We start from the raw sequence: 24,594 nt of genomic DNA, 5'->3' as shown, positions 1-24,594 counted from the left end.
ACTAGGGGAGGCTTCTGGTAAAGGGCCCAGGTACTGTGTGAAGACACTAAGAATCCCCACTTTGGGAAGGGGTTCCGTTCATTGTCAGCTGGGGTAAATACCTCCATTTCAGACCCAGTATTAGCATCAAATCCTCTCAGTACCTAACCCTGGGTGATCAGGGAGCTGAAACTCTCGGCCAGATGATGAATTCCCTCATCCTGTAAGAAAAGGCTGTAAAGATCAAACCACCTTTCCTGTGGGTAAGCAGGAGCCTGTAGTTTATGTAAAGGCATCAGCTCCTGTGGGAAGGAAGGCTATAGGAAATTTACATTTGGAACCGGGACTCAAGTGATCATGAAATTGAGTAAGTACTAGCTTTAAAATAAAGACGTCGGTTTATTTGGTTTGGTTTCTGAATTATCTGGAAGCTACAAAGAAAGAACACTTCTCCACTGAGGATTCAGTTCCAAACTTCTGACTTTAAACTTCTGAAAAGATTAAATGTTAAGGCAGATGGTAGGCTCAGAAAACTCTATTTCCCTATGTAATAAGCAGATACCTACCATGCTTATTTATTTTGTTTAGCAAATGGGGAGGAGGACTAGACACCCTTGGGGTGGGGATGGGGGGATTGCACAGCATTTTTAGATAAATCCAGAGAATGAAATCAAAAGCTATTAGCTCAGAAAGTCCTTCAAGACCAGCTAACTCACTTCTTTAATGTTGCACACAAGGACGGTGGAACTCAGAGAGGTTGTAAACTTGCGCAGGTCCACACAGCTGTGCCTGGTCCAGGGCAAAGCCAAGACAGCTCATAGCTCTGACCAGGCCAGACCCAGGGGAGAAAAAACATCATTATCTTTGGCCATAGTAGCTCCATTTGCACCCCAAACATTTTTTATCCAGACTTAATGAACATAAAACAGAACAAGTTTCCAAAGGGAAATCAAATCATTGCATGTGTTGGAGGTGAAGTAGGAACAATAATTGAACTTGATATTTAGAGAAAGGCTCAGCCAACTGCAGACTAGGGCAGGGATAGAAAAAGTCAAAATGAAAATGCTGCTTTTGTCTTCAGACAATGACTATGACCATCAAACACTACCTAAAAATACTGCAGAGCTAATTTCTTTCCCAGTGGGAGTTTATATTCTACGATAGATTGCACCCAGCAATGCAATTGCTTTGGGCCACAGAATATGTATAGAGAATTAGCTTTCGAAGCCTTCTGGTGTCTTAAAGTGGCAATCGTATCTCTGGATATACCCCTAGCCCCTCAGCCCTGGGCTACCAGAAAGGAAGACACCATCACCCAACCCTGTCTTAGAGGCATAGAAGTTGAAAAAGTTAATTAGAAGTTAGTCCTGGGGAAACTCAGCAAATCTGGGGTCATTAAGTTGATGCCACAGGTTTTTGTAAAGTCCTTCTGCACAGTGTTCAGCAATCCAGTGGTTCTAAGATGACATTTGGGAAGGGAACCCAGCTCAGAGTGAATCTTGGTGAGTGGAAAGCACTGAATCTTCTTCTTGATGGAATGTGCTTTGAGATCTTTTTGACTCCAACTAATGCAGATGTGGCTTATTGGCCCTTTTCTCCTCATATTCAAGTCCTGCCTGCCTAGAGGCTGTCCTCTCCACGTCCCCTGGAATGGTACAACCATGAAGGCTGTATCCATGGGGCTGGATACAGCTTTTACTAAATTCTCACAAAATCACTTAACCCTTTTGTCAAACTGCTTGGCGGCTCCTTTGTTGCCCTCCAAGCCTTGCTGGTCTGTCACTTAGAAGACGACAGGTCATTTTTAGGTCACTGTGAAAGGAGGATGTTGACATGTGTTTGGCTTCTTGGGAGAAAAATAATGATGGTTTATTAGTTGCTTATTATGTGGTAGGTGATGTGTGGCAGGCTTTCCACCCATTAGCACATTCAATCCTTATACTAGCTCTGTGGGTTAGGTGCTAATATTACCCTCACTTTCTAGAAAAGAACTTTTTATATTTTTATATCTTTTTGAAGTTTACTTAATTATTTTGAGAGAGAGAGAAAGAGATGGAGGGGCAGAGACAGAGGGAGAGAGAGAATCCCAAGCAGGTTCTGTACCGTCAGCAAGGCTCAATCCCACAACCACTGATCATGACCTGAGCCAAAATCAAGACTGAGCCACTCAGGTGCCCCTATATTTTTATAACTTACATTTTTCTAGAAACACATAAAGTTTTAATGACTCGCTTAACTTGATTCTGTGAGAAAGAGGGCCTGAAATTTCATTCTTGACACTCAGATTCCAGAGCTAATATTTACGAGTTGGGGAGTAGTGGTAGGGGGACTATGTCTGGAGGAAAGGTCACAGATCTCTGGTCTCTTAAGTTACCAAAATAATCCCTGGGGAAGTGTGCTCTCAGCAAGTAAAGCCAGGGATTGATCAACAGCCCCACTTACATATCCTAATCTGTACAACAACATCATCCAGTGGTCACTATTGTCCCCACTTTGCAGATAGGGAAGCTGAGGCACAGCAAGTTAAAGAACTTGCCCTGACCCCCCCCAACCCAGAGCTATTTCAAATTAACTGCAACTGTCCACCAGCTAGATTCAATAATTAATTAATGACGAACAGTCTAACTGGTTGTTAGGTAAAGAGTGATTAAATTTTTCCATAGTTCCTCTCCCTTTTCAGGAATAACCATACAATTGTATCTTTGCACCACATTGTGTCTCTGCCTTGTGCTTCCCCTGGGAGAGCAGGAGGAGCCATGGTCCCAGCGCCTAGTGAAAGGCCCTGGTAGTATTTGTAAAGCAGTCTGTGGGGGTGCTCCTCGGGGCGGATCAGAAAAACTCCTCTTCGGAAAAGAAACAAAACTGACAGTAAAGACATGTAAGTTTAATTACTAATGCTTCCAAATTTCTTTCTGGAACTCCTATTCCGGCCATTTTCCATTCTGTTTTTTAACCTAAGTCCAAACCACAGCAGTCCGTTGATGGATTCCAAGTCAAACAACAATTGATGTGTACCTACCTCGTGTAGGACTCTCTTGCTTGCCATCCCGTGCTATTGTATCTAATAGATGAGAATAATAGCGCTAGCGGATCCCTGAACTAAGTAAGGAGTCAGACTGTTGGATAGCTTAACTTCTTATTAGAACTGGTGGAATTTTCCAGGAACTGAGAGAAAATCAGTAAGATCTCCGCACCTCTATTTTCTTCCTCTGTAAAATGGGGGAGGCAATCCCTACTCCTGCTTTACCAAAGCAGGCATGCTGGAAGGGGATGTCCACACACTGCCAGTAAAATGGCGGCAGCACAAGGAAAAGTCTAGGGGTCATGGGACTCTACCACAAGACCCTCATTCTAAAGAGCTGGATTTATTGGGGGATTCTTGGACAACAAGCAAACATTTAGGCAGATATCTAGGGATATATGGGCAACTGAGTTTTTGTAGAGTCATGCATCATTGTGTAATATGGGAAGCAATGCGAAGCTGATATTTGGAAAAGGAACAACTTTGAATGTTAGACCAGGTATGTTTTAAAGATGACTTGTATCTAAACATAACCCACTATTCTTAAAACTTCAGTGAACGATCACTGAATTACCCAGTTCTTAGCATCTCTGGAGGCACTGGGGACATGTGTCTTTCCGGTGAAAAAGATAATGAGGACAAGCACTGATGGAACCACTTCAGTACCATTTTTTCAATACCTTTAAACACTTGGAAATGTTGAAACTTGTTTTTGTTACTGTTGGACATGTGTGTCTGACAGATGGAATGAGACTTATAGTTTTAGTGTGTAGAGGCAGAAAGCATCTAGAAAGAAGGAGGGGGTACAGAAAGACACAGATTAGACTAAAATACCTAGCAATGGCAGGGGGTGTCCAACACAACTTGATCCAATGGAGACAGTGAGATGTAGCCCTACTGATCTAAACCCCCACTAATATAACCAAAGGAATGTCCCCTCTCATGTTACCTGCCTAGTCTTCCCAAGGCCTCTTTGTCTATGCAACTAGGGAAAGAATCATATAGTCCCTATAACGCTCAAAATTTTGGAGGCAAGATATTTGGGGAAAGCCATTTAAGATTATCTGGTGTTGACATTGATGACAAGCTGATATTTAGGGAAAGGATAAGACTGAAAGCAAACATTAAAATTAGTCAGAAAGATCATGAACTTCTGAAAACATGTCTCAGGGCACTGTCAAGCAATATGTTTCTGATGGGGACATTTCTATCCTTGCCTTGGTTGAGCTCAGCATCAGAGAAGTCCCTTTTGATACTCACTCATCTCTGTGGCCCCTCAGGGAAAAAGTGGCCACTATGCTTGGATGTCTGAGAGAAGAGTGTCCCTAATCCAAATGTAATAATGACTCTTCTCCACTCTGCAGTACCCACAGGGGTATTTTGAGTGCTGCCCACTATTCTCAAAACAAACCTAATTTCAATTGACTTGAATGTAGCTGAAATTTTGCTTCATGAGAGAGTCTCTGTTTACAAGAGAAGCTCATTCCAGACAACCGTTCGAAGTTTAACCTTTGCTTACAATTCCGAAGAGATACCATCTCCCCAATGAGTAATGTAAAACAAAGTCTCTACTTTCATGGCCAAATTATCACCCACCTTAGAAAAACTAGAATCAGGAGGTCCTAGTGAGCATTATGTCAGCTCCAGGTGACTTTCCTGAAGTCCTTTATGCATCAAACAAATAAGATTTTTAACAAAAATCAAAAAAGAATTTCCAGGCTGACTCATGTGTCCAGTTGCTGACTAAAGTCCAAAGACCAGGCGCTTCAGCAGCTGTATTTCCAGACTCGTTTGTATATTTAGAAATCCCTGGGATATTAGAAATGATAATCAGAAAAAAGTACATACAATTCCATTTTTATTTATAATTCTCATCTCTCCCAGAGAACTGTTATAAATTTTCTCCTGTAGGTGTGATATTCATCCTTCTCTTGGTTCCTTTATTTGTGATGTGCACAGAGATGAAATATTGGTTGAGATTCCAAAAACATCCATGAGATTTACCTTAAGCTTTGCCTGTCGGAGAGATTCTCAGAGCTAAAAAGATTGGAAACTGACATTTTGGAACTAGATTAAAAAGAAAATCCAAATTAATCCGGAGGAGCAATGTTCAGGAGATGTGTTAGTCATAAGAACAAGAACCCCGCAAGCCTAGCTGCTCAGTTGGCTGGACGCTGCCCCTTTCTTAGGCTTGCCTGGAAAAGTCATAATAACTGTCATGGGGAGAGAGAAATGTCAACCTCCAGCCCTAAAAACTCCTTGGGAATTGGTTTATTTCAATAGAGTTTATCATTACACACAGTGTTCTGGAAGTAATAGAAAAGTGCATTAGAAGCTCCTGCAAATGGAAATGAAATGTAAATTTAGATTGTAAATATATGACTGCAGTAAATAGACAGCAAGAAAAAAAGATGAAGAGATTAGAAACTTGTCACATTTCTCTAACCCCAAAGGGTATGTTTCTATAAAAAGTTTATTTAAAACCGCTGAAGAGGAGTGAGGAGGAGGAGGAGGAGAACAGAGGCAAACAGAAAGTCTCCTAATCCTCTTCACTTTGCAAAATTGGAAATTGTTTTTCAATCAAATTTCCCTGAGCAGAGGAAAGAAACCCTATCTATTGTCGGATTAAAGGGCACATGGTGGGTTTCTGCTAAAACCAGTCGTGAGGAGGGCACCCTATTCGTGACAAGTACTGGCAATGTCCTGGTCAGGAGGAAGGGAATGAGCACAGAAATAAGTCCAAATAAGTGTGCGGGGACAAACGAGACTCTCCGGGCAGGATTTCCTCTGGATTTCCTGCCTTGCCTCCTAACCTCTCTTGTCTCAACCCGATGGATTAGGTCCCAGGCAAGCAGACTCTAGGATATAAACCAGAAACTATAGGAGGAAGCCAGCTTAACTTCACTCAGGAGATCTAGTGTATTCTGACTTTAAAGATGCGGTTAATCCAGCTGTTTTTTATGAGGAGCTCTATAAAAGCAGAAGGAAAGGTTTAAAAAAAAAAGTTAAAATTCTATGAAGTACAAATAAAGATGTTAAATATTTGACTGGCAAAGAGATTAAAAATCTGGTACATGTCTACAAAGGAGCCTGAAAAGGAGACTCTGTCAAGGAGAAAATAGGTAGCCCAAAAAAGACACTGCCTTGAACTTGTCTAGTTTGTGAGATTTGGGCCACTGTCTGAAACAGCTGGAATGCCAGGAAAGCAGATCAGACATCCTCCTCCAGGGGGAGAGATGGGCCCTGTGTGCACTTTGTGTAAAGCTGTTTGCTGCAGTGTGACATGGGAGGTGGCGGCCAGAAGGTGGTATTCGGGCAGGGAACCAGGCTGACCATCCACCCCGGTGAGTATGAAAGATGGGGCTGCGTGGGGCTCTCCTGGACAGGGGAGCCCCATGCACTTGTTTAGCTGAGCCCATGATAGGGAATCAGACGAAGAATGACCAAAAAGCCTTCAAATGTCTACCTTTGAACATGTCCCCATAAAAACTCCCTGACTCTCCTTCCCCTTAGCAATTAGTTTCTAGTAAACCAGAGTCTAATGAGTTGATGTGAGCAATTGCAATAAAAAGCAGAGAAACAGTCCCAGAGTGCAATAAAGTAAAAACTATGTGAGTGCCAGGCAGGAGGTAGTCAATGAAGGAAGAAAGAAAGGAAACGGATTACCCAAACTAAGGCGGCGGCTTGGACAGAAAAAGAAAAGCAATAAAAAATTTAAAAATAAGCAATGCATAGATTTATTGGGGCTCATTGTCCAGTGGAAGGCCAGCTTCTGCCTACAGCAGCCAACTTCTGGGCTTACCGTCAAATAACCTGTAGTTCAGTGTAGGATTGAAGTTCAGTGAAGGATCAAGACCATATTGAGCCCCAGGGCCCTTCTGCAAAGAGTGGCTCCTGTTCCTGTTTTTGTAAAGCCTCCCCTGACTGTGAGACGGTAGCAACTACAAATTCATATTTGGAAAAGGAACACTTTTAACTGTAAATCCAAGTAAGTTTGAAGGGACTGGGAGAGCAAGGAGGTGCGGTGGGGAGTTCAAAATGCTTCTTTGTTCTGATTTAAATTACTTGTCTCCTCCCTCTCCCCTCGCCCACCAAAACATTCCAGATTAGCGTCCACATCTCATGTTGTGTTGGGAAGATAGGGCCCCTATCAGAGAGATTAGAACTCCACCGTACGAAGACTAAATTACCTTCAGCCAAAAACATTCCTATCATCCATCTTAAACTAGACTATTGGTACAGGGAGAAAAATTGAATACAGGATCCTGAGGGATTCAGCTAAAGCCAGGAAACGTTTGCCAAAAAAACAGAGAGGAAATTGGCATATTGAGACTATGCAAATTCAGTAGACCAATTATAAATCTTCCTGGTGTAGATACTAAAATTCTTAAATGTGTCTCCTGAAATAATGGGACCCTGCAATTTTATTAACAAACGCAGGAAATTCTACAGACAGATTCATTCTCTTCTTTTACCTCTCTTAAAGGAGCTGTTCTCAATCCCCAGTCCAGTAAGTGAGGTCTTAGTGGGTGGAATTGTCTGGTTAACTCAGAGCATTTAACCCCACTTTTCCCTCCATTACGAAAATCATAGATTAAGCTGCCACTTTACTTAGTGCAGCTGAGGAGAGGGGAAAAAACTCATTGTCCTCTGAGTCATGAGAATAGAGCAGTAGCTCCTTCAGATACACACCCACCTTTCCATAAGGTAGTACTGTGTGTGTGAGTACTTGGAAAAATTTGAAATCCTATAGATAAAAGTAAGGAACTGTGGTTGCTACTGGCACTTCTTGAAAGTCTATTACTGGTAGGCTTCTGAGAGGAGAGGTCCTTATGCCCTTACTGTTGGGAAGGCTGACTTATAAAAATGGGGCAAAATGGAAATGGGGAAAACCAGCTAAATGTCCTGATTGCTGAGTTTCATTTATTCAGATCTGCTTTCTTGGATTAGGAGAGGACACAGCACTGGAAAAGGCATGTTGCAAAATCCAACCTAGTCAACTCTCTTGAAGAGACTGGTCCAGGGGCATGTAAATAATGAAGTGATGCCATGTATACAGCACGGAAGGAGTTACTGGAGCCCTGGTAGCAGACAGCTTGGAATGTTCTGGGATAGGCCCTGCCTAACGAACATGCAGTGTGGTTAGCCATGAAGTTGTCAGGCGCACAAGTGCCTTGCTCAGCAGGGACAAATCCGGCACATGTCTGCAACAACAGAAACAATGAATAATACATGATACTGTTAAATCCCACGCCTTCCGTTGTCTCTGAGGTCCTACCTAATTAAGGTTTCATGGGGATTCATATGAACAACCTTGGAGGCTCGAGGACATCCCTTTTCAGAGGGTGGGCAGCCCAACCTGGAGACCAGACAGGAAGTTTTACCTTCAGTGTCTGGCTTTTTACATGCTGGGGCTACAAGGTAGCAAAGCTGGATGCAGAGTGTGATTACGTTCTGTCTTCCTTCAATCAGCAGAGCCCAGAGCTTGCTGCCGCAGCAACACTTAGGCACCGTCTGAGGACTCCGCTGAGGACAGGCATCTGTTTTGGTTATGTCTTGCTGTTATGGCGGCTGAAGTAAAGTTGGGGGGGGGGGCGGTCTGGAAAGTGTGAGGCTGTGAAGTGGGGGAGAGACAGGAGGGGTCATTGGAATTCCTGCCTCCTCTGTCTGTAAAGCAAGTGGATATTTCTTAGTTAAATTGTAGCATTTTCTCTTCCCCCTTCCAAGTTGCTAGCAAACTAAAGCTTTGGCCCTTTGCTAATTAGTTGCTGGAAGAGATGACTGACTAGACAGACACACAAATTCAGTCAAAATGGTCGAAGAGCTTAAAAGATGAATCCAGTTTTGGAACTAAAATATTTGTTGTCCATCTTCTTTTGGGATAGGGTTTGGTCACCACTGTGCCAAAGAATGTCCCAACTCGGTTCCTTACTTATACTTTCTGTGGCATCCACCAGACACAGCCCTGGGGAAGCTGTATTTGGTCAAAGGAGGAAATTTATAGCAACTCCAGGTAAATATTCAAGATCCTGGCTCGACAGAGCCCTCACTAACTCTCTCACTGGGACTCACTGGGCTGCTGTGTGAGGTCAGGACACCTTGGGTTAGATGGTAGGGTGACCAGCTGTCCCCATTTGACTGGGATTGAGGACCTTCCCAGGACAAAGATCATCTTTGCTAACCCCAGAACAGCCCCCAGGATAGTCAGCCACAATAACAAAGCTCAATGTAAACTTTCTGTAAGATACCACTAGCATTTCATCAGGTTCAAGACTGGCAGAAAAGCCACACGTGTGAAGAAAGGCTCAGCTGTGCCCATCATTTTCATTTCTGAGGCTGGGGCATGAAGGGAAGCTTGGGAGATAGAGTTTCATGAAGCCGGAGACTAAACCTCATCTAATTCCAGTCAGCCTCCAAAACGCTGAAAGCTGTCCTCCTGTCTCCTTATAATCAATTCATTGTCATCAGAAATATGTGACACCTCGAAGGGAGGGGAGGACATGTCTTGAAAACTGATCAGAGAAATTGTCCTGAAAATGATGCCGTAAAATGGAAATGAGACCTTTAGAAAGAGAGATGCTGAACATGAGAAATCAGTAAGCCTCAGGATGGAAACCAGAGGAAAAGGAGATGGGAGTCGGGCCCTCGGGGGATGCAGCAGGTCAGTGTCCCAGAACCAGACGTGGAAATGTTCCCCTGGCCCTCGGTGGGATCCAGGCCCCTGTAGGTGAGTCTCTTCTCCCCAGAGTTAAAGAGGAAGATGTCTGTGAGCCTCAGAGGTCCCCCGGGGTTTTTGTAAAGGCTTCCACTGCAGTGCTAATACTGGTAGCTCTGGCTTCGGAAAGCTGACATTTGGACAAGGGACCATCTTGACTGTCCATCCAAGTAAGTGTAACAGAACACAACAGCATACTGGAAATTCTGGAATTTCATTCCAGTTAATCAGGCTCAACAGAAATGTATGTTGCCTGGGAACCAGATCTTGCCTGAAGTCCCCTAGTGACCTCCAAGGTCTTGGCCTTTCTTTAATCTCAATATTAACAGGTTCTCTTTTAGATCCTAAGCCACCAGGTCTGTCTGTTCCCTGCTGTTGAGTGAAGTTGACCTTGACCCCAAAAAGATAGAATCTTTGATTCTTTCAGAGTCTTCTTTGGAGATGATGCCCAACTTTGGGGGTGGGGAGGGTCACCCTTTCCAGTTAACCCCCAAGCCCCCACCAAGTAACCCTTCCTAACATTTAGTGCCGTTTCCTATCAGGAACTTCTTCCTTGTACCAATCTTAAATTCTTCTTAGTGCAGCGGAAGCCATTCCCACTGGTATCTTCTGCAGTGGAGAGGGATAATTGAGAGCAGAGTTTGAATAGGTATGTGGCATTCAGTTCAGAATGGGTTTTAAATGAAAGCAGAGAGGGGAAAAAAATGAAAACCGAATGGGAATCTGAGGTCTTATTTCAAATCCCTCTATGTTCTCTGAATGTCTCCCACTGCTTCTATAGATGCAAAACTACAAAAAGAAAGAGAGAAAGAAAAAAAAATGGAAAGAATTATGCAGCCACTGTGTCCATTCCTACTGCTGAAACCACCAGGCAAAGGATTACAATTAATTCCAAAGACTTTCAGATGCAAGGCTTAACACCTTTTCCTCATGGTGACTTGTATCCTTGCTGATAATTAGAGCAGATAGAAAAGATTTGGCTTCCGTGTGTTTGTTGCTGCACCCCGCTGGGAAGAGAGAAAAAACTCTGCCTCGTTGTGTGGGGTTTTTTTGTTTGTTTGTTTTTTGTTTTTTTTAAGATTCATAAAGTTCCTTCTGTCAGTTGTTGTAAAACTCCCTGCTGCAGGGGGGAAACGTGACAGCTCAGAGAAGCCGATACTTAGGAAGGGGGATGCGACTGACTGTGAAGCCAACCAAGCTGGAAAGACCCACACTCAGTGTCCCCCGTGCATTTTTTGCACTTTAGGCTTTTTGACTTTCTTGCAGGAATTCTAATGGAGTCAAATAGAAATGGATCGAGGAGATTGTGGAGCCCTGTGGGTGCTCAGAAATGGGAAACAAACAACCAGGTGGAAATAGATTTTTCACAGTGGTTTGTTAAGACTAGGATGGGGAGGTATGGGTACAAGAGCCGATGTCACTAGGATAGCTATTTCGGGGCACTCTGTTTTCTCAGGCTCTCCCTCCAGGGCGGAATCCCCCACGCCAAAGGGATGAGAGTGGAGGCCATGTATTTCTGTGCAGGCACAGTCTATCAGGCGGAGTCCCTGCTCTGTGTGTGCTGAGGAGGTCTTCTGACATACCCGATGTTATCTGCTCCACTAAGTGGCAGCATCAGTTCATGTCAGGTGGGAACGGAGCTAGAATGTGCCGGTGCTGCTCTAAGGCAGAATGTCGGGTCATCGTGATCATCTTGAATGTGCCAGATGCCTCTAAGGGAAGTCTGGTTCTAATGAGCAGGGGGCAGTTGGACCAATTGCCCAGTTTTTGGTTGAGTTTCTCCAAGCTCAGGCTTATGGGAGCCAAAGCCAAAAGGTTGACATTTGAGACTGGGATCCTCCTGACTGAATGATGCCAGTAGGGTCTGAAAGGCCAAAATTGCCTTCAGAGCTCTGCTTTGGTTATCAGTCCTCCGGTCATTGTCATTTCAGCAAAACGCCTCCAGTTAGAAAGGTCAACTCTTCATTACCCAGACAAATGAGAACAACATATTGACCAGAGAGAAGGAGCCAGGGGCCCAGGTCTCAGCCTCTGAGAGCCTGGCATTTCCAGTCTTTTAATCACAGCACGCTGGGAACATATGCTGTCTCAGAGACAGCCGCTCAATGGTGCCTGAGGACCTGGTGTCACCAGGCAGAGCTTGGAGATGGAAATGAGATGCAGATTGGGATGTTTGGGGGGGGGACAATAAAGAAGGGAGGCGGAGACAAGAGCTCACTGATGCTTTTCCAAACCTGCAGCATGTCCAAAATTGGAATCCAAGGTGGAGAAGCACGCATTTGTAGCAAATTTCCTATTTGCCCTACAGAGTATGGCCTTACTGTGGCACCACACTCACAAACACCATAGGTGCCTGAGATGCCTTTTGAAGTGGCATAGAGAGATGGAGGTCTAAGATCTGTAAGAGTCACCTGTCAGTTTTTGCAAAGGGTTGGGCGGCTGTGTGACAACCTCCTCCAACAAGGTGACATTTGGCCAGGGGACAAGTGTATCAGTCATTCCAAGTAAGTCCCCCCATGACTTTGCCTGTGGAATATGGTGGGGCTAATAATTACATGCATGGGCCTCAAAGAAGTGTGCAAGTGGCATGGTGGATGAGGACACCAAGCTGAGAAAATCAAGGAATATTAACTCAAGTGAGAAAAAAAGAAAGGTCAAAGAGTAGTTTTAGACCTTAAAAGTTAGCATACAGAGCTCAGGACTTGAAAATGGCAACCTGAAAAATAAGTCAGCAAGCTGTGTCCTCCCCACATAGTGTCACTGCATATGGGGGACAAGGTAGGGTGGGGGTGAAGAGGAACAATGGACAGGGCATACGGGGCATTCAGGGAATGAGCAGGTTGGAAAGGAGCAAGGTGATCAGAGCCTCACGCTGAGTTAATCTGGAGACAATGGATTGTTCCAGAAGACTCGCAAAGAAATGAAATCCTTCCCAGACTCAAAAGATACAACAAAGAAACCTAATTAAAATGCACTTCAAAATCATATGATCATCAGGAGAGAAATTACATCTTAAAGAAAAAGAATGTTTTAAATGCCCGGGCATAAAACAAATGGGCCTACGCCTTTAATTAGGCAGCGAGCAGCCCAAGATACACATTAGCTTTCCCTTTAATCCCCTCTCAGGAGGGCTCAGTCCCTCCAGCTGTGCCTGGTCACAGCTGCTCTAAGCCCTGCAGCTCCTTTTCCACTATCGCTTGGCTCCCGCGCCTGCCCAGAGAGATGGTCTGCCTCCCTACTCTCTGGCCAGCCTGGTGGGGTCCCAAGTGTAAGCACTGGCTCTCGCCCGGTTTTTGTTGGGCTTCCTATCACAGTGGAACACCGGTAACCAGAACTTCTATTTTGGGCGAGGAACAAGTTTGACTGTCATCCCAAGTAAGTTAAAGAAAATTTTCCATCACTGTTGTGTTGAGCAAGGCCTTTAAACTCCAGAAAGAATCATCAAAAGTCTGCTACTCTATTTCTCTGCTTCTGGGGATAACTTTCGCTGGAACGTAGCAAAGAACCCCTCCCCTCCACCCCAAGAATGCCTTGGCAGGTCCTTACTGTCCTGCCCAAAAATCCCTGGGGGAAGGAGGCAGGCTGTCCCCTAGCTCACCTCTCACTCCTGCACTGACCAGAGACACTTGGCCCTTTGTGGCACAGGCCGCGGGAGCAGCAAATGTGGGGGCAAGTATCAACTGAGAGACAATGGGCCAGAAGGCTAGAAAAGGGAAATGAGATAATTGGGAAGAAAACTGAAATATGAGGCCATGCAAAAGGATGAGCAGGATGGCTGGGGTGTCCAGACTCGTCATTGTGTTTGGACCTGGGGATCATTGACAGCGCATGGAGAGAGAAAGAGGATTTCTGTTCTCTCCAGAGGAAAATTTGGCCGAAAAATCCAAATAGACCTCACATGTCAAGCCTCTCCTAATTACAGTCTTTTATCTCAGTTTCTCTCCGTTGTTCAGGCAGGAAATAGCATGAAAAAGTCACTGGTGGCTTTGAGGTTATAGAAGCATTGTGAAGAGGGGGGGTGCATGAGAAATGGGTGGGGGGCTGCAGTACTGTTGAAAGAGTTTGGAGCAATGATTTTTGTAATGACTTAGAACACTGTGTGTCTAACTACGGAAGCGACAAATTAACCTTCGGGACAGGAACTAGAGTCACTGTTACACCCAGTAAGTACTTCGTCCTTGGTCAGGGGATCAGTTCTTTAAATTTCCAGGCCACCTGTATAAGTGTCTGGGGGGTCATACTAGACCATGTGGGCTCAGACATGGGAATTTCTATCTGTCCTTTCTCATAGCTGGTAGAGATGGGTGTCAACCAAGTATCTGAGCTTTCTGGGGAACTTGAATATTTAATTCAAAATGAGAAAATACGATTCACAATTCTCTGTTTGCTGCTGCTGGCATGTGCTAATGTGACATGTGAAGAGAATTCAGACAGAATGACTTCATCTTCACTTTTATCTCGTATGATAATTTTTACTCTGAGTACTGCACATGTTTGGAAGAAACAGTAGAAACAGAGGCTATCAAAGAGACAAGCAACAAGGAGACCCAGAGAGGCAGGCAGACAGAATGCCAGGCAGTATCATTTCCCAAAAGTAGTCCAGCAGCATGTGGCTGTCTTTGCAGATGGCAAAAGTTTTGGGAAAGGTGCTCAGAGCTGATGTTCTAGGTGGGACAGGCTTACTCAATGGCAAGACTCCTCACTGATCCCAAGGGAAAGCTTATTCCTTATTTTTTTAAGTTTCTTTCTTTATTTTTGAGAAAGAGCACAAGCAGGGGAGGGCTATGGAGAGAGAGGGAGAGAGAGAGAATCCCAAGCAGTGTCATCATTGTCAGTACAGAGCCCAACCTGGGGCTTGAACCCACGAATCATTAGATCATGACCTGAGCCAGAATCAAAAGTCAGACGCTTAACCAACTAAGCCACCCAGGTGCCCCGCCAAGGGGAAAGTTTACACTTGGAAAACCCAAAGATTTTGTTTTGTTTTGTTTTGTTTTTTCCAGTAGTTTAGTAGTATGGCAGCACATTTACATTTAGTAAATTACAGTTTAGGCAAGGCACATAATTAACTGTTAAAAACAACTATGTCTAGATCTATGACAGAGAGAGAGAAAAAGAGAGAGAGGAATACTGAATATATATACACATAGTAATGTGAAAAACATAGGGCACATACGTTTCTTGCACCTGAAATTAAAAGCTGTGGAAAACCTGAATATGTTCACTTTGTAACCAAAGACAACTTCACAAAATGGAAAGAAAAGCGTATTGAAAAAGTGAGAACTGAAGGTATGGAACCTTTCCAAGTCTGCATTTTCCAACTGTCTTAACTGTTCAGTTACCTAGAGGAATCTTTTTTTCTTCTTCTTCTTCTTTCTGCATTAGAAATTGCAGGCACGAGTTTTGAGGATTTGGATGGCTCAGACTCTTACAGTGAAAATTCCGGGATAAAGCACCTCCCAGCTATGCTGGACGGAGCACCTTTAGACATCCAAGGTTTTTCTTCTCTTCTGTCCAGATAAGATACAACAGTGGTGCTCTCCTCTCTGTATCCAAGGACAGGGACTTCAGAGAGGTTCCAGAGTTCCAAAGCGAGACCTGAGCAGTGGGATCTGGGGACCCAGTGATGGTCGGTCACCTCCCAGCCACAGACACCATAGTAGCCAGAAACTCTCAGGGAAATTGTCCAGGGTTAAAACATAACCAACTGGGGAAAATGCCAGACTTCCCCGCATCACTAAGAGCAACTCAGCTTAAGAATACGATACCCAGCAGGGGACAGTCAGAGCGGCTGTAAACCAACACAGAGCCCCAAATACTTGAAAACTGTATGTGGAAGCCAGCTCTAATGAGTTTGTTTCCAAGAAGTGCTTCCAGAAATTGTTAGCAGTTGGTAGTTGCTATGGGTTTTGAAATTAGAAGACATCACAGTTGAGTAGAATGTTTTGGAACAGGGGGAGCATGACTAGGATTAATGAGATGAAAGAAAACTCTGGGCTAGAGGGCTACAAAAGTCCTGAAAGCAAGGATACACTAGCCCTTTGGAGTGTTCCTTCAAAGGAAGAGTTGCAACATTTATCTAGGCCAGGAAGCAAAAAGCAAACATAAGCCAATTCCATACACAATCGACCTGGTCACATTTAAAAGTTTCTGCAGTTATTCCAACATCCTTGGCTTCTTGGCCAAATCCCAGTAGTTCCTAAAAACCAAGTGGAATAGTCCTCTGTTTCCAGAGCCAAGCCACTGGCCCCCACCCCATGCACACCCACGCCGATGTGGTTTTTGTAGAGGAGTCTGATGCTGTGGGAAACAACCCAATCTTTGGCTCCGGAACCATTTTGAGAGTTAAGCCTTGTGAGTATAAAACACATTCTGCCCCCCGACACCTAGTCTCAGCCCGAGTTTCATTCCGTGGTGAGGAAGCTTTCTGGTTTAGACATACTTGATTCCAAAGAAAGTGAAATTTCAGGTGCACCATAAGAACTTCCCTAGTATCATTCATTTCAGAATTGCCAAGCGTTGCCTCTGAAAGAGTCGATCATACCAATTAACTAGTGTGACCCACAGCTTTAAAATAGAATTAAAAAAAATTTTTATGTCAGCATCTCTATGGACCACACTGCTTGCTATTTGGTGTCTTGACACAAAATGGAAAACTTGGTGTGCCGTCTCAAGCTTAGCCACTTCTCCTAAGTCTGTGACTTAGGGAGGTGTGAGAGCTCAAAGGGTGGTGGCAGGGGCAAGCTGGGTAGACTTGCTGGCGAGATGACATTTGTGACAGGTGTCTGCCCTGTTTCTGTAAAGCTGCTGACAACAGTAAGAAGACTGGCAGCAGGAACAAGCTGGTTTCTGGGACCAAGACTCTTTTAGCAGTCAGGCCCAGTAAGTCTGAGAATAAGTGATGTCTTTGTGTCTTTTCTTATTATGTGTTCTAGACTGACCATTGAGTTGTCCTGTTTTAGATTCCAGATAGACAAACCATGGCATCGTTTTTGTGCCCCTTTTAATATCTGTGACAAAGGATCTTCGTCTTAGCCATCCTCTCCTACATGACGGGGAAGAGTTTTGTGGCCACAGCCGCTCTGGTGAAACGGGTTGGTGGCTGTGTGGTGGCACTCCCTGTCCTCATCCTTGGGCCCCTTCCTTCAGTCATGTGTTTTTTGAGCTTTTATGACAGCAACAAGGGAGGGAGAGAGGTGACCAACAGCACCAGCCAGGCCGGTGTCTGAGGGCTTCTGAGCAGCTGTAGAAGTTCTGCAAGTTTCAGGACATGTGTCTCTGGCAGGGAGATTTATGTAAGGGGTTGACTCACAGTGTCAATGTAGGAGGAAATACGAACAGACTCACCTTTGGGAAAGGGACCCAGTTCATCATCCAGCCTTGTAAGTGTTTCTCCTCAAGACATCGGGCTCTAAATGCAGTCCCCATGGGAACATTTCCCAACCCTGCTCATGAGCCTCTGCTACCACTGCCATCAATGGTACTATCCTACATGCAGAGGGGATTTTGAGCTGTGTAGATGAGGAAGGTGATGCGGTATGTGATTTTGGAGGACTCCTGGGTGCTTTTGGGATTGTTTATGAGGCCATTGTTGGGAATTCTGGGCTCCAGTAGACAAAGGGTACCACTTAGGACTGGGGCACGAACATCTGTGGGGTGCTTTCTTAGCAGCGCTGTGCAATGACTTTCATGGGAATCATGGAAATGGCTGTGCATGTAGAGGTTTGATTGTTTCTCTTTTTCTGCCTTCATGCCCTCTTCTCTGCCTGACTTAGCGACCTTACATTAGAACAGTGATTAATCATTTGATTTCTGGGCCTCGTCACTCATCAGGTCTGGCAAGTGGGATCCATTAACATAAAACCCAGAAAGGAAAAGGACAAAGAGTTTAATTCCCAGAGTCTGCAGAGTTGAACTTGACAAGTCTTTGGCCTTAATCAACTAGCCAGCACCCCCATGATCAGTTGAGGCCAAAGAGGGCCACAGGCAGGAAGTGTTAGCCAAGCAGGCATCTGCCTGGAGCCCTGCTGCCCTCACAGGGGCTAAGAGTGCAGTGTCTGGAAAATGGACATGGGTCCCTGAGGGCCCACCCTGCTGTACATCTGGAAGGAGGTCATGGAAAGAGCTCTGAGTAAGCCAGAGGAGGGTGGCGACCAGATGGAAACTCGAGCGTTTCTGTTATGGAGCATCTCACAGTGTGACCACTGGCAGTGCCAGGAAATTAGTCTTTGGGACTGGAACAAGACTTCAGGTCACCCTGGGTAGGTGATGGGAGCCCTGAGGTAACTTAACTGCGTGTTGCTTTAAAACGGGGGGTACTACAGAGTAGCTGTCCTGGCTGGATGCAGTCCTACCTCCTTTCCAATGGAGGTGATATCACTGAGGATACCTGCATTCTGTCAGAATTTGTGTTATTTTTATTTCCATTACTGAATTTTCCCTTTCCTCCTGTGAAAACAGACTTCTCTCTGCTCCATGCTTCTTCAGTCTTCACACCCTGTGTGTTTCCGTTAGAACAGTGGGTTTGGGAATTAATTTATCATCAGGACTTTGTCACTCCAGGCAGCAGAATGAAAAGGACTCTCAAATGGAGACTAGAGACTAGTTATTCTGGTAACTTTTCAGGGGCAATACATGCAAATGGGAGGAAGTGGGCTAGGTGGCCTTCTAATGACTGTTTTATAGACACTGTAAGGAAACTTGCTTTATGTCCTACACACTCAGCTTCTGAGAGGAGTCATTTGGTCGGACCCTCAATTCACTAAAAGCAAAACCTTGAACCTCTGAACACATAGTCAAATGCCAACTCTCTCCCCCAAAGCTCTGCTGTGTTTCATTATTTGCCAATTACAAGATGACTACATGATAAATTAACATGAAATTATATAGATGAATAGTTTGAGTAGTTTGAACCTATAATTGAGATGCAAATTATAGAAGTTCTGGAGCATGCCATGAGCCAGTACCTCATACATAGTGGTCCCTGAAGACAAACAGTGTGTTTGGGCATGATTTGTTTGTGGCATGGGTTTATACATAGTTCAGGAACCTGTTTGCAAGCTGATTAGATGTCTCTGAGTGCCAGTTTGGGTCTAGATTAGTTGTGCTTGTGAGCTGAGAAGTGCCCACTTTTACAGCCTAGAAGCATGACAAAGTGGCCGGGTTCCTATAGAAAAAGGAGAATAAGACTGTTACGCTGTGTGGTATTGGTCGATGCCTCTCCCCCCTCATTCCTACCATGCTGGGAGCCTGGCTGCAGGTCTTCCCCAGGAGGTTTTTGTTAAAGGGTGTGTCTCTGTGGCAATAACAACAATGACCTACGCTTTGGAGCGGGGACCAAACTGACAGTAAAGCCATGTGAGTGAGGGGAATGGGTCAATCTCAAAAGCTGATCAGAGTGAGTGGTGGTGTTCTTCTGTGCCGTTGTGGTGGGCTTAGGACACTCCCCTCCCAATTGGACCGACACACCCAGTTTCTTTATGCCCAAGCTGGTTGAAGTCTGTCAGTTAATGTCAGGCAATCCTAAGGACAGGTCAAAGAAAAGTTTTCACTGGCTTCTTCACTGGCTCTGGACATAAAGAAATGCTAAGGATAATAGGCAAACCTACATTCTGTGATGAGCTAAAGACAACTCAGAAATCAGGTTTTCCTCAATAAGGACCCCGCTAATCCGAAAGGAGTGCAAGCAGCTCTCTTCATGTGTTTTTTGGGTTTTGCTGGTTTTGTTGTTGTTTTTATTAATATTCTTTATATGAACTATGGCTCTAAAAGTGGCATGGTCCCTAAAACCCTCACTCTCTGCCCCCGATGTTAATCACCTGTGCTAGATGGCTTGTCTCTGCCTGACCTCGTGATTGTCCCATGTGTCTCAGGCATGAGCAGGCCATCAGAACCCAGTGTTCTGGAAGCAGAATGGATGGTTTCAGAATGAGCTCAGGACTCTCTGCACAGCTGGCTGTTACTTTTAGAGAAATGTCTAACCATGCCAAGGAGCTGGGAGCTGAGGCTGCAGGGCGGTGAGTCTTCTGCGAGAGGGGAAAGCGCCCTCACTCACCCAGTCTCCCCCTCAGCCCTTCCCTCCCCCTGATTATTGTAAGGCTTTGTATGACTGTGTGAATTATGGAAGCAGCCAAGACAGGCTCATCTTTGGAAAAGGCACTAAACTCTCTGTTAAACCAAGTAAGTGTCGGGGGTCCCAGAAACTAAATCAGTGAGCAGGACTCAAGTACGACCCAGAGTGAAGGAGGCAAAGTTCACCAGCCCCTTTCTCTGTGGCATCTTTCCACCCTGCACCCATGACCCTCAAAACTGCTCCTGGTCAATAACCCCGGCTGTCTTCAGTTCCGATGGGCACTTTCCTCTGCTGGTCGGCAGAAAACTCTGGGCTTCCTGACAGGAAACAAGGTTCTCCCCAGGACGGCAGTTCTCGGGAGTGATCCACCCGCGTCACTGTGGTGAGGGGGCGACCTTCTTAGCAATGGTCTCATAGATGGGCCACGGTCTGTGTCACTGCTGCGCGGTTGGTTTTCAGACACTAGAGTTAACAGAGGATCGCATGGCGGGTTCAGCAGAGTGGTTACTGCGAGGGGCTTTTTGTTTAGGGAAAACGCACTGTGGAACTCGGGCAGCGAGTATGCACTCAACTTTGGCAAAGGCACCTCACTGCTGGTCACACTCGGTGAGTTCTTGTGGTTAACTAATTATTCTTTCTGGAAAGAAACCCAGTGGGGCCTGCTGAAACACAGCTGAATTCAATTGCTTCGTTTAGCGTGCAGGCGTTAACTATGTCAGATGTGTGAGCCCGATATGAATACACGTTTCCCCAGAGGCTGGATTTGGTTATCAGGTCTATGGGCAGTTTGATAAATTGTATTAATACCACAGGCGGTATCTCCCGAAGGTCCACGTAGCACGTTGAGGCTTTGGGAAAGAGGCAAAGAAAGATAAGAGAAAGAAAAGCTTTCTGATAGAGACAGAAACAAACCAGTGGAAAGGGAGGCAACCAAAGCAGGAGTATGTAGGCAAGGAAGCATGTCCCTAACAGATAAGTGACGAGGATCCAGTTGATTTTATGCCCATGACACCAGTAGAGGTGAAAAATCTGGTAAGTGACAGGGGACTTGGATGAGGGGTAAGCAGCAGAAGTTACAAGCTTCTCATGACTTTGTGGACGAGCCCCCTCTTCACCGAGAGGACCAACATCACCCATTTACCTGACCGAGGTGACCCTGAGGGAGAAGCAGAGAATCCCAGTACCTTGAAAAGGTCCCCACCTCCACTGGATTATCTGTGATAAAGCAGAATATTTATCCAAACTGTGAAGCTGTCAGGGACAGGGTACTAGAGATGGATTGTAGAAAGCAATATTGAAGAAGTACACGCCATCCCCACACCTTGCAGAGTTCAGTGTTTTTTGGTTGTGCTTTTGTTGTTATTTTTTGCTTTCCTGTTAGAGTCACAGAAACTGGGTGCCTTCCATGCAGACATACTCTCTGTAGCAATGCCTGCCACTTTACATTTTGTGTTATTTCTTGCGAACAACCCTCCGTGCCTGAAGCAGGTGTGACAATAATGTAATGGGGCTGATTTGTCAAAAAATGGAGTTGATACATTTAAATGAGTGGCCCAAACCATTCAACTTAAAGTGGCACTCAGGTTAGTCCAACACACTGTCCATGGCACCTCTTCACTTTTGAATCTGCCCTTAAAGGCCAAGGCACATCCTTTTTTTTTTTAAGACACATTCTTTTCATATCATCCCTGATGCCTCTCTTTGAAGGTGGATTTCATTTTTGTTAACAATCAACAAGCCTTTCAGAGCCATGATTTGTAAAATAAAAGAGGGACTCAAACTAGTTACTGATACTACTTAGGTTTCAAAATGAGGTATGAATATAAAATAATACCATTGGTGTGTTTGTGTGGCTCATAAACTGATTCTCATTGAAAGTCCTAAAGGGACTACTTCAAAGGGTCAACTATCATTGAGATGTTCAAATTCTGAGATGTTTGTTTTGAGCCTCTTTTAACTATTTTAACCTCTTTACTTAATAAACACACGTAAGATAAACATAGCATGAAATTGAGGAAGTTTTACAAACTCTGACTTCATCAAACCAGTGAAGACTTTATGTATGAACTAAGATAATATCCCAAGTAAATTCCTTTTAGAAAAACATGAGGACAGCTCCTTCCAATGGGAAGTGCATATGATGTCCTACTAATTGACAGCAAACCTATTCCAAGAAATGGTAACCTTATGTTGGTTTATGTAGAGCCACATAACACTGTGACAACTCAGGAAACTACAAATACGTCTTTGGAGAAGGCACCAGGCTGACAGTTTTACCAAGTGAGTATTACAGACAAGACAAGACGTTATTTTTGAAGCCCTTGGTGTTTCAGGGTCAAGTAAAGGTAAAATAAGAGAAATACTCATTATAAACTATAGAAGCAAAAATCACTGCTACCTGAAGTGGCAATTCTGGGTCTCTCTACTTCAGACAGGAGGGGTAAAGGAGAGTTCTGAGGCCCGCCATGATGGATTTACCACCATTTTCATTAGAATTGTATTAATCCTTAGAAAAATATTTATTAGCTAAAAAGCTTGAGAGACCCCTCTAAACATGGTAGGAATTCCTTGGTCCACATTCTGTTCTTTAAAAAACTGTATTCTCATTCCATACTTTTCACTTGCTTTTCCTATCCTTCTTTTGGCCTCCCTCCTTTGTCCAACTCAACATTTCATCTAGGCATTCATATTTTGAGAAACCATTATGTCCACTTCTTGGCCTGTCACTTCAGACTCTAAAACCTGGGCCATTTTGGTTCTCTAAACTTATTCTCAGCTGTCTTCTTCCACAAGTGCTCTGCTCTAGGCAAATGGTGCACCTACTTCCTCTGAATGCCTACACATGACCAAACCAATACCTTGTGTCCATAAATCAGTCACCATGGACCCACAACTGTAAAAAGACTTGCACAAATGAAACAAATTGAGTTTCACAGTGTCTTAGCCAGGACACCCAGCACAGGTGACACCACACTTAATTTCATGGGGAGAGTTTGAGAAATTATATCCCTTGAGTAAGAGATCCAGCAAGCAAATAGCAAAGTAGGAAGGAAGGAAATTCTTCTGTAAAGGATGTGGGAAGGAGGGATCTATCCATGGGAAGATACTCTCTAGAGGAGGAATAACACTGACTAAATCCAAGAAGGAAATGTATGGGCTGCCTTATTACCTGCGTGTTGCTGGTTTCCCCTCTGGTATGGTCTGTTCCTGATTGTTGCTTGTTAAGCTCCTCCAAGGAGCCAGAGGTGAGGAAAAGGGAGGACACCATGCTATATACTCAGTAGTGGTGTCCGTGGACTTTCCTTCTCAGATTTTCCTTCAAGTTACCTTCAAAATTAAGAGAGATTCAAAAGATTCACCTAGACAGGATAGGAAAAGCTACCTATAAGAGAAAGATTTCAGATTAGTCCTCGACATGTGTTACCTGATGAAAGGGACAGCAAGAATGGGAAAGTGTCCACTAGGACAAAGATAGAAAATGTCTTGTCCTGGTGACCATCTGAGCAGAGAGTAAAAAGGTCTGGATTTGGAGTTGGTGAATTCAGGGCTGGCCAGTGCCTGCAACTATCTCTAGTTCTATGGAATGAGAAAAGGTGGGAATTCCCTTTGATGTTCCACAAGCTGGACTTCAGTCAAAGGTGTCTGGCTCCAGCACCCTGAAGGGGTGGACCGACATGCTGACTCCCACTCTCTGCTGGGGGCGGGGGGGGGGGGGGGGAGCCTGGCAGCACCCTGTCTTTCCCATGGTGATGACAATATCTCTGACTGCTTTGGCTTGGTGCCATGGACATGAACTGTTCCTCCTTTGTCCACCCGTGGAATACGATCTTCAGAACCCCTGGAGAATTATTATCTAAAACACCAGAGGATACATTAGGATTTTGGCAGTCAGCATTCTAGGCTTGTGCAGGAAAACTCCCTCTTTAGAATATTTAGAAAGAATATCCTCCATTTATCCAATGTGGAAACAGTCCTGAAATCCAAGCTGGTGCTAAGATTCTGTGCCAGGTTATTACTGTGACAATTACTTAATATTCTCTGTGCTCACGGTATCGCTTCTTCCAGAAGATCTTTAGGGAAAACTTAGTTCAGTTTCTAGGAGGTTTTTGCTGAGCTGAAGATCACTGTGTGAATAATAATGCAGGCAGCAAGCTCACATTTGGAGGGGGAACAAGGTTAATGGTCAAACCCTGTGAGTATCTCTGCTGAATCCACAATGAGTGCTCTAATTTCTAAAGGAAATCATAGCACTGAGCTTCATTTGGGGGCTGTTTTCTCCACCCGATTTTATTTTTTATGTTAATTCTGATTACGAATCCTCATGATTATACTGTGTATCTATATGTCATATGTACATGTGAAAATGGGCACATGTGTGATGGCCACGCACAGGAACAGATGGATTGGAGAATAACAGGCTCCTTGTGCTTTTTGTCTTCATCGGGTGAGAAAGTCCGGTGTCAAGTGCAGGGATGGGTGAGCACTGGAGTCAGGAGAGTCCTTCTCCAGGGGTTTGTCAGGATTGCCCCACTCCTTCCTGGTCAGAGGGTAGCTCCATCTAGAGGGGAGGGATGCACTATTTAATCTGAGTAGAGTCTTTCCATCTGGACCAGGCTATGAATTGACCACAATAATACACAGTCCCCTCCACTGCCTCCTTGGCTGGGGTCCCAGCTAGAGGAGCACGCCGCCTGGATTTGGGGATTGAAAGGGATTTCCTGGTACACAATGGCCTGGTTGGTTTCTGTAAGACTTTCTATGACTACGACAACAACAACAATATTGGCAAGAGCCGTAAGCTGATTT

General features: G+C 44.6%; 1 gene segment (V, D, J or C); it reads left to right on the top strand.

The window, feature by feature from the left end:
• Window positions 1–24,594, top strand: part of LOC115301965 — a 550,585-nt gene that overhangs the window by 474,725 nt on the left and 51,266 nt on the right. The window contains 1 exon segment of the C gene segment in view: window positions 9,831–9,886. Coding sequence covers window positions 9,831–9,886 — 56 coding nt within the window.

Source organism: Suricata suricatta, chromosome 9 (genome assembly GCF_006229205.1).
Source record: "Suricata suricatta isolate VVHF042 chromosome 9, meerkat_22Aug2017_6uvM2_HiC, whole genome shotgun sequence".
In the NCBI taxonomy this organism is placed as follows: Eukaryota; Metazoa; Chordata; class Mammalia; order Carnivora; family Herpestidae; genus Suricata; species Suricata suricatta.
Note: the sequence above shows the minus strand (reverse complement) of the source record. Positions and strands in the feature narration are given on the sequence as shown.